The sequence below is a fragment of the Carya illinoinensis genome, chromosome 3, assembly GCF_018687715.1.
Source record: "Carya illinoinensis cultivar Pawnee chromosome 3, C.illinoinensisPawnee_v1, whole genome shotgun sequence".
Lineage (NCBI taxonomy): Eukaryota > Viridiplantae > Streptophyta > Magnoliopsida > Fagales > Juglandaceae > Carya > Carya illinoinensis.
The window spans coordinates 55856034-55866417 of NC_056754.1; the positions used below are offsets into that span (position 1 = coordinate 55856034).

Genomic DNA, 10384 nt, shown 5'->3' on the forward strand with positions numbered 1-10384 from the left:
AAAATGTTTTATTAGGTTTTAGGAAAAGAGAAAAAAGTTGCAGAAAAAATATTATAAAGTTAAAATATTGTTAAATATTATTTTTTAATATAATTTTTATTTTAGGATTTAAAAATTTTGAATTGTGGTTTGTATTTTGTTTGAAAGTTTAGGAGTTGTAATGATTAAATACTGATTAAATAAAAAAGTTGAAGATTTAAAATTAAAAAAAATATATATTTTTTTTTTTAAGTGATGTTTGGGAAGTAAATGAAAAGAGATGAGATGGGTGGAGAATTGAGATAGCCATCCAAATTACTAATTAGTGATCTTTTGGATTTTGGAAACAAATTTGCTCAAAATGTAAAGCTTATAAGTTTTTCATATATATAGTTTTCCTTAACATTTTGTATTTGCTTGCCCAGAAAGCCCCAACGTATGGTAGTCTTGAACTGTGAGAGAGCTACTCCTAACAGGCAATGCATTTGCCTGTTAGGAGAGTATGACAATATTGAGACAGAGATAATATCCAAGTACAATGTCTGATTCAGTTTGTATCTGACAAAATGACTCAGCCTATTTGGAGAAGCATCATTTCCAAATGCCTCTCCTTATCATAGAAACAGCTCTCTCTCTCTCTCTCTCTCTCTCTCTCTCTCTCTCATAAACAAGCTTCCTGCCTAAACCCACGGAGTTCGGGCAGCAAAACCCCATTTCAAGCTGCTAATTTTAATGTTCTGAATCATGAACAGTACAAAATATAACAAAGTGGAGGGGGTGATGGCTTACGTTATCACCGGTAAAAGCTTCCGTTTTATAATCTTCTCAAAACGTTTTAACTTTTTAGGGATGGGTTACAGCAAAATCATACTCAGATCAAGACGTCCGCTACGTAACACAACAGTGAACGCCATGAAGGGTCCACAAATCTCTTACAAAATCAAAACCAGGTCCACAATTCATCATTTTCATCAAACACCTTTATCCAAGCAACTTTAATAACATGCATTTCCTGGCCTCGCTTATTCAAAAGTTTTTTTTTTTTTTTTTCCCTAAAACAAATATTTCTGGCTGTTCGTGGATATGATCATCATATACAGCTGGACAAAATTGGGAGACCTGTTTGCTTAAAAAGGCATTATAATAAATAATTGAGCGAAAATTATAATTAAAAACAAGAAAAAAAGGGAACAAACACGTATACCACACACCAACAATAATCATAATGCACCTTTGATTCCGCCATTTAAGGGTCCTCGTTACTAAAAAAATAGTTAGGCTGGTAGACCCTTACAGCCAAAATTTCTTTTTAGTGTATTTCTTTATATTATTATTATTAATTTATATAACTCCATGATTCAAAGAAAGATTGCACGTCTACTTTGGCTTTAATGCCCCAATGTGTCTCAGCGTTGCTGAGATCTCTACACCTCTCTCTCTCTCTCTCTCTCTACATTCTTTCTTCTTCAGCTTAGGCAGACTATATGAATCTAAAGACTCGCAAGCTCTCTCCTGCTTGCCTTTTCGATTACATTTTAAAATATAAAGAAGATGAAATGAAAAAGATGTTTAAAAACTCGTTACATATTAGCTTTCCTTGTCATGCTTGGTTGCAATCTCCTCCAAAAGTAAAATGGAGAAACAAGTTGTTTCTCTCTCACCTTCAACTGGTATGGACTCCTATGAAGCTGACTGATCGATCAACAAAGTCCAAGACAAATTAAATCATGTTGAACTAGCCTTGGAACTCATTTTTCTACTTCTATAATTCCTGTGTCTGTCTGTCTGTCCGTCTGTCTGTCTCTATGTAACTGTTGAAATGCTATTATTCCCTATAGCCGATGCAAAAGGGCTCTCTGGAAGGTTATGTCCTTGGCTGCTGCATGGGTTACACTAATTTTTCAGGTACAATTACTTTACAACTTGAAACTTGATACATAAATATAGCAAAACAAGTATGGTATATATGCCTTGGTACCTGTCCTGGCCGCTGTAGTTGGTGTTTATATGCCTTGTTTTGTCATTGTTCAAAACATCAAGCAAATAATTATAACGCTTAGCAGATGGGAACTCTGCTTGTTCTGCATGGGCTACAGCATTGCATAAGAGTTTTAGTCACAAAGAAAAACAAAGCAGAAAAGGAAACTTCAACGTTTTAAATTAGATAAAGAGATTGAACCTTCTGAGCACTTTAACTCATCCATTGAATGTCCAATATAAGGGTGATGAGAAAAGAGTTTAGGAGCGAGTCGCAATTCCGAGAAGCACCTGCTCTCAAGTTCAAGTGCTTGCTCATGTTCTTCAATGAGCTGCTGCTTCCTGAGCCTCAAATTATCACCAACTCTCACCACCACTAGGAAAAAAGGAAATTTACACCAAACAATTGTCTGAGACTAACGAGACGTAATGACCCCACAAAAATGGAAAATAGATCACTGCACTTGTCGAAAGCCTTTACTTACTCGAATTAAGCTCAGAATCCCTATCCATGAAGTGTGGACTGTTATACATAGCATGTGGGCTTTTATCTGCATACTTCCTGCACAAGAAATATCTTTCAGCACCACACTCCAGGTAGCAAACTCAGAGGCATTACCCCAGACAACAGTGGTAGAGCATTACAATACATGTTAAAAAATTTGAATTTCCAATTCATGAAAGGCAGATTAACCAGGTTCATTTAAATTTCTCCAGGTTCAAAAGGGAGGAAGCAAATAAGGAATATTCTCCATAGATAAGACCTCCCTGAAATCGTGCAAAACTCATAATTCATCATAGCAGATCTTGACAAAGGGAGACAAAAATGAGGTTCAAACTAAAGTGGCATTATCCAATGATTTTATAAACGGATAGGTACAAAAAATAAAAAAAGCAGCACTCGGTTTGGTCAAGAAAGGGAACAAGCCAGCTGGAAATCCAAATACTTCACAAAGGTGATGCTACAACTACAAGCCACAGCTGAAATAAAATAAAATAAATGTTAGCAACTTTGCAAAGTTTAAGCTAAGGAGGTTTAGCCATTTATCGATGTTGATGACTGCAAACAAAACAAGGGTTTCAACATCATATCAACTATCAATTAGTGTAAGGATAACCCATCATTTCTGTTTCCATAAAAGAGCTTTTACTTTACTTTTACTTTACACTCTGAAACTCCCTAATGCTTTAGGGCAACCACTGTGTGCGCTAAATTCAAAGAGCAATGACCCTACCTAATTGCAATACCACCAAATACAACAAAGACGTAATTTGATGATGAAAAAAGTCAAAGGGAAATTGGGAATGAAGATGGAAAACCACTTGATCAATTATTATAAGAGGCAATAAGGCTTTCAGCAGCCACATACATAATAATGTCAGAACTGCTATTGCATATCAAAATCATCCATGAAATATAAAGCGGTAACCATTATTTCTTTGCTGGAACAAAGGAGCTGCCGAGCTGGTAACATAAAAGAGCAAGAAAGATGGTAGTGCCAGAATATTACTTCATCTTTAGGTTAGAGGTTAGACAAACAGAAAGTTTTACCTTTCAAGAAGCCTTGACTTTTCCCTGTAAGGTTTCACCAGAACACGAGCCCCACATACAAAATGAGGATTCCCCTTAGCTAAGATTTGCTTGACGGTCTCTGGATATACAAAACTGACAAAACCAAACATCCTCTTCTGTTGGCAAGGAATCCTAACATCTTGGACCAGGCCAAATTTGCTGCGGAATAAAGATACAAAAAACATGGAAAATTAATATGCTGAAAAAGCAAGTTCCAAATTTAGCCAAAGAAATGAATAAGTTTCCCAGTATCCAGACTTCCTTACTTGAAATAGTTAGAAACATCTTGCTCTGTAAAAGTACTCTCAGCCGGAAAGGTGAGATAAATCTGTCGAGAACCAGCAACAATTCCACCAGGGTCACTTCTCTCACCAGCATACTCCAAGTATTTTGGCACATCTTCTGCCAAGATTACTGAATGCTGTCCATGAGGCCTGTAACTCAAATAATAATAATAATAATAATAATAATTATATCAAAAGTTAAGCAATGAATAATTACGTGAGGAACACATGAAAGTAAAAAAAAATTCACCTGTCAATGAGACGAATGCTGCTCTTCAACCGAGCAAGAAGTTTTGTCAGACTATACCCAACCTTACCATGTCTCTGGCTCTCTGTAAGGTACCCTTCAGCCTGAAGGGTTCTCCCAAACTTCTCATAATAGATCATTGGCAATGAAGCAATTGAAACTGGAAATCCTCTTCTCGATTTCAAAAGCTCGGTTAACTCCTTTTCAAGCTTTTCAAGAGACCCAGGAGAGAAGACATGATCTTCATTAGGAAGCTCATTCGAACTTGGACTGAGAATCAGAGAAAAGCTTTCTGGCGTGGGATTTCCATGGAAGTACCTACAGTTGTTTCCGTGTTTACAAAACCCCTTACTGAAGTAATGGCAAACCTTAACAGGAAATTCAGGCAAGCTTGGAGACCTTCGACCCACTCTCACACCAAATCCAGGTTCTGGGTAATAATAATTGCTCGAAAAATCTGAAGCAACTGAACTTGCAGATTCTAGCTGATCATCCAAAGTCAAGAACTGAATTTGATTTTGAAGGTGATAATCTTCAGCAACTGAATCTGAACAAGTTGGTGGGACATAATCTGCATTATGCAATGGCTGCTGATCAGCAGCCACTTGAGGATTCCAATAGGGATTTGCACCTCCTAGAGTTCTTGGAGATGAAATTGGCCGTGGTAACACCGGCGAGTAGGGTGTAAACGGCAAGGGTAACTCTGAACCCGGTACTGAGTTCACCAGAGAGGGTGAGATGGGAGCCGAAACCGGCAGTTTGGATAAGCCAAGCTCAGTTTTGGCTTTGTTGATCAAAGAGTGGATCAAATTATCAGGGCTGAAGGCTAACCTGATCATTTCACGTTCACCATGGTCTTGTAACAAGAGAAAACCAATGATCTTTGACACATTTTCAGGCTCTATTTTCTGAATTCTATTGTACACAACGTTCGTAGATTCAGAAAAATCCATTCTCAACGCCCACACCCTGAAAATGCAAAATAACAGATGCGGATCACAATGGAGCTGGGCATTCCAAATTGATTAGAACATATATAAAAGCAGAGCTAACACTCCAGTTAAATAACCATACTTATATTTTATTAAATAGAGAGAGAGAGAGAGAGAAACAAAGACCATCCGTGGGCAGATATCTATCTAATCATCTAAGTGGGAAAATCAGATACATCAACTGGAAACCCTATTGGTTCTAACACTACTATCCTGTGTAATTTCCACCACATTCAGTTTCATTTTATGACCGTACATGTATTCACAAATATAAGTCAATGATCTGCAGTTCATAGCAAAAAAACAAAAACAGTAAAACCGAAAGGAGAGGAAAAATCACTTCTTTAAGCGCAGCACCATAAGCAGTACTGTAAACAAACAGTTGTTTTTGTATTTAGCATGAAAATATTAGGATTTTTTTTGCCAAACCAGAAGAAAAAACTCGTTGACTTATTTCCATACTAAATACGAAATCTATTGTTAAATATAATAAGGATGCACCTTTCAAAACCCCAGAGTTAGAACCAGAATATATATACAGTGCTTATGATCATATTTGAGGGGACGAAGACCTTTGAGTTAGAACTTAGAACCACAAACTCAACCTCATAACACAATTTCAGCCCAGTTTTAGGAAAGCAACCCAGAGGAAACAAAAACCACAAATAAACGCCTCTCCCTTTTTTTCCCCATAGATCATGCTAAGTTATTTAAAGAAAAGAAAAACATAAACCAGAGACAACAGCCAAAAATTTTAACATTTCAAAAGAACACCAGCATTTCTAAACGCAAGCCTTGAACACTCGATCATTGTTTCAAATTCACATCATTCATTTAACAAATCTACGTCAAAAACAAAATACAGATATCACAGAGAGAGAGAGAGAGAGAGAGAGAGACCAGAAAAAAAAAGACTCAGCCACAAAACTTCAAAGTTCTATCTTCTCGCGCGTCTGAATGTACAAATCCATAAAGCGCTGAATTAAATGCTTTAAACCCATCATGACTCAAGCCTATATCCACTATCAAATTTTCAAAAAATTAAGCAGTCAAAAAAAGGTTAGAGCAACGCAAAAAGACCAAAGTGAAGCACGACATATTAAGAACCACTCAAAATTCAAGCTATTAGCCAATTTAAAACACTGAAACCACAAAACCAAAAAATAAATAAAAATAACCACATTGACCATCAGAAATTAAGTGCCGAAAAAAAAAAAAAACAAAGGAGGCTTGGTGGCCATTATAGTTCAAAGATCTGACATACCCACCAAATCCAACAGCTCCCAGATGATGAAACAAAGTCAGAAAAACCAATCCAAAGCCCGAAACTCCTCCACCATGGCCATGATTGATTATTCACTCTGTTCCTCTCTTTCTCTCTCTATCTGCCACTGCGCTTTTTTGCTATTTTTATCCACTCCTATTATACTGATCAGTATCCTATAATATTTCTCCCACAAAAAAATAAAAAACGACACCATTCTTATAAAATTAAAAAATGGCAGAACGGATGGCTAGCTTTAAAGGGCGCCTTGTCTTTAGTTCGACTCCCCACACACATAAATAAATATATACAGGAAGTCGAAGATGCACACCAAAAAACAAAACAGAAACTAGTAATATATTTATATTATATTATTTGAATGAATTAGAATTATATAATTAAGTTAGTTGAGAAAATTGCCACTCTTTTATCATGGATATTTCTTTCCAAGTGTTTTTTTTTTATTATTATTATTATGTTGTAAGGTGTCGTTATAGTCGCAAACTGCAGGAGCTTTTATCGGGAATGTGACCCAACTGCCCCATTACTCAATCTCTGGAAGAAAATGTCAAATTCAGGTTTTTTTTTTGCTTTACGGGGCTGGCTGGCTGGCTTTAGGATCCGAGCATTAAAAATATAAAGGAAAATTCTATCCAATACTCTGCATGGATGGCACGTGTCAATTTGGCAACGAATTTCACAGACAACCTTTGGTTTTGCAGGCTTTACCATCTGTCTGGCTTCTTGTGTTGGTTTTCTTTCAAAAGATTTGTCAACTTTGTATTGGTTATGAGATATATATGATGTATGTATGTGTGTATATATTGTATGTAGTGAGTCATGTTGTGATTTGATCTTATCCGGTTAATTGCATGTGATCATTCATTTGATTGTTGTCACTTGTCAACACGTCATGGCCTCGTATTTTATAAATGAAATTAGGATTAGGATTAGGACAGTGACAACTACGTACACTGTTCTTTATTTAATTATATTATTCAACAATTGTCTTAGTGAAGCCAAATACCAATGATCCCAATATGATATTTTAATGTTCTGTTCTCAAATTCTTTTATTATTATTTAAAAATTATTTACTACTATTTTATTATAATTTATAATTTAAGATATTCTTAGCATACACACATTCATTATAAATTTGAGAACACCAATGATTTTAACATAATTAATTATAGGAAGAAGAATTCTAGACGTAATACGTTAAAATCAGATGACTCTGGATAAGAGGCCCAAACCAAATGCATAATGCGTCCAAAGCTGAGAATCTTAATCCAAGTCAAGGCCCAGCCCGACCTATAGCTAACGGTAAGGAAGCTGAGAATCTCCGTTTTAATTTTCATCATTCTTTGTTTGATTTCCTCAACACCCACTTCCCTTTCCTTTTTTCTTTTTTTTGAAAATCTGTTTTATGATGAAAAGATGAATAGTAATTATCCATTCCGTCGATTTTCGACTTTGCTTAATTCCTTAGCCAAAGCTCACACCTCTGAAGAATCCCCCGGTTTTACTGTTAAATTGGGAAGAAGAACCTGGAAACCAATACCAATACCCCACCGAACACTCCCTGAACCTAGAGCTCAGGATCTTGATTTCATAAATGTCGCACACAGCCACCTAATTCACTCTGATTGGGCTAAGCTCCGTTCGTTTTCCACCGGCCTAACACCCCTTAGAGTGAAACATATATTGTTGAAGATTCAGAAGGACCATGTTCTTTCCCTTGAGTTCTTCAATTGGGTTCGGATTGAGAAACCCACTTGCCTCACCCTCGAAACCCATTCCATAATCCTCCACATTCTCACTAAAAACCGAAAATTCAAATCTGCGGAGTCTATTTTGAGGGGCATTCTTGTATCTTGTTCGTTGGATGTGCCCTCGCATCTGTTCGAAGAAATGCTGCACTCCTACCGGTTGTGTGATTCTTCGCCTCGTGTTTTTGACTCACTTTTCAAGACTTTTGCACATATGAAAAAATTTCGGTACGCCACCGATACCTTTCGTCGAATGAAGGAGTATGGGTTTTTCCCTACCATTGAGTCTTGCAATGCATACATGAGCTCTCTGCTTGATTTACATAGGATGGATATTGCTTTGGCATTCTATAGAGAACTGCGGCATCATCGAATTTCACCGAATGTTTATACTCATAATATGGTCATGTGTGCTTACTGTAAATTGGGAAAATTAGAGAAGGCTGTTGAGGTGTTTAGGGAGATGGAGATCATGGGCTGTAGACCGAATATTGCTTCTTACAACACTCTGATTGCAGGCCATTGCAATAACGGTCTTTTGAGCTCTGCGATAAAGCTTAAAAACTCAATGGAGAAGAATGGGGTGCACCCAAATGTGATTACCTATAACACGCTTATCAATGGGTTCTGCAAGGAAGGGAAATTGCACGAAGCCAATAAGGTCTTTGTTGAGATTAAAACCATGAATATTGCTCCTGATACTGTGACATACAATACCCTGATAAATGGGTACAGCCAATTGGGCAATAGTGAAATGGGTAGCAGGCTTTACGAGGAGATGTTGAATAATCAAGTTAAAACCGATATCTTGACTTACAATGCCTTGATTTTGGGACTATGCAAGGAGGGTAAGGCAAAGAAAGCGGCGTTTCTGGTTAAGGAACTTGAGAAGGAGAACTTTGTGCCAAATGCATCAACCTTTTCTGCCCTTATTAGCGGTCAATGCGTGAGGAAGAACTCTGAGCGTGCCTTTCAGATATATAAAAGCATGATGAGGAGTGGTTTCCATCCAAATGAACATACTTTCAACGTGTTGGTATCGACCTTCTGCAAGAACGAGGATTTTGATGGAGCAGTCCAAATCTTGAGGGAAATGCTTGAGAGATGTATGGCTCCTGATTCAGGCACCTTATCCGAGGTTTGCTGTGGACTTTGGCTGTGTGGAAGAAGTCAATTGGCAAAGACGTTATGCAGTGAGATGGAAGCCAGACATCTTATGCCAGCAGGCTTTGATAGATCGAAAATTATCAACTTTGGTACATAGAACGAGAGGAAAGCATTTGGGCCTAGTACTGCTAAACTTGGAATTTACTTGAGATTTCCTTGTAATTTATATGTTTTTGTGGTTTTTTAAATTGACCTCTTCCAGTACCTGGCTCATTTTTACTTTTAAATCTTATGTTTTAGGTGTAAACGCATGTTTTCTATTGAGAATAAAACTAAAGCAAGTTGTACAAACATATCTTGTTTTCTGGATGATGTGCTTCAAAAGATAAGTCTTCTCTTTATTTCCTTTTCAAGGAGAACAAAGTACTAAACACAATCTTGTCAGAATAACACCAGGAGGAATTTTGCTGGCAGGACCACTTGAATTGTAGCTCAATGTCTGTTGATGTAATCGAGGGGTTTAAGGCCCTATTGGATTAATCAATGGGTTAAAGGAAGTAACAACTAGTTGCTCCTTCTCAATTCTGTTCGCCACTACTAACCAAAATCTCGGTAAGAGGAAAATTTTGGAATGCATTTCATAAATTCATAACGAGAATTGGTCACCACCATGCAGAATTTGTGTCTGATGGAAGTTAGCTGCTCGCAATGTTGAGAAATGTTATATAGAAGCCTTATACCACACATCTCTATCTAACCAATATGTGATTTGTGATTTTTTTTTTTTTTCTTAATTTTATGTAGGCATGTGTACTATGACTGTGAACAGTACTTTCACTGTTTACATGGACAGTAATAATACCATTCACATTAGGGCTTTGTGCACACGGAGTGTCCCTAGCATTGCCCATTGACTAATCAGTGTTAAAAGTATTGTCTATAAAGTCTCAAAACTTAGCATAGATATATGAGACACAACGTGCATGCTTTACTCTCAGAACCAAGAAGATACTTCGGAACATAACGATTCTATGCCTTTATAGCAAGCCAGCTCCGTCTGTTAAGCAACTTTCATAATATAAGGTGGTTGATTACATATGATTTCCAACTGCTAGCATTCAAGGAGACATCTTGCTTTCTTTCTTAACCATATATCCCCTAGTTAACTTTGTGAATAGCCATCCAGTACT

At 36.9% G+C, this 10384-nt stretch overlaps 2 protein-coding genes across 6 annotated transcripts; one reads left to right on the top strand and one right to left on the bottom strand.

Annotated features, from left to right (window-relative positions):
* Window positions 1-1336: 1336 nt before the first annotated feature.
* On the bottom strand, window positions 1337-6649 carry LOC122305484 (zinc finger CCCH domain-containing protein 18-like). 5 transcript variants are annotated; one of them, XM_043118049.1, is made up of 9 exons: window positions 6317-6645; window positions 5953-6074; window positions 4064-5029; window positions 3796-3963; window positions 3509-3688; window positions 2442-2518; window positions 2159-2332; window positions 1958-2069; window positions 1337-1858 (listed from the first exon to the last, which is right to left on the bottom strand). In XM_043118049.1, exons 3-9 carry the CDS (start codon window positions 5011-5013, stop codon window positions 1783-1785), a joined length of 1737 nt encoding a protein of 578 aa, XP_042973983.1. In that variant the 5' UTR covers window positions 5014-5029; window positions 5953-6074; window positions 6317-6645; the 3' UTR covers window positions 1337-1782. The 5 variants fall into 5 exon arrangements, with proteins under 5 accessions (XP_042973983.1, XP_042973985.1, XP_042973984.1 ...); XM_043118051.1 differs by lacking the exon at window positions 5953-6074 and having other exon boundaries at window positions 1337-1872; window positions 6317-6649; XM_043118050.1 differs by lacking the exon at window positions 5953-6074 and having other exon boundaries at window positions 1337-1855; window positions 6317-6648.
* Window positions 6650-7546: 897 nt separating this feature from the next.
* On the top strand, window positions 7547-9578 carry LOC122305485 (pentatricopeptide repeat-containing protein At4g26680, mitochondrial). Its single transcript, XM_043118052.1, has one exon. It carries the CDS (start codon window positions 7756-7758, stop codon window positions 9349-9351), a length of 1596 nt encoding a protein of 531 aa, XP_042973986.1. The 5' UTR covers window positions 7547-7755; the 3' UTR covers window positions 9352-9578.
* The last annotated feature ends 806 nt before the right edge of the window (window positions 9579-10384 follow it).

Bases quoted from the DNA above. Each gene is read 5' to 3' on its own strand.
- LOC122305484 (XM_043118048.1), bottom strand. From the start codon at position 5,013: ATGGATTTTTCTGAATCTACGAACGTTGTGTACAATAGAATTCAGAAA. The intron at 3,964-4,063 runs GTGAATTTTTTT...TTTGAGTTACAG, and splicing joins AGCATTCGTCTCATTGACAG to GCCTCATGGACAGCATTCAG. The intron at 2,070-2,158 runs GTTCAATCTCTT...GCAATGCTGTAG, and splicing joins TGAGTTAAAGTGCTCAGAAG to CCCATGCAGAACAAGCAGAG.
- LOC122305485 (XM_043118052.1), top strand. From the start codon at position 7,756: ATGAATAGTAATTATCCATTCCGTCGATTTTCGACTTTGCTTAATTCC.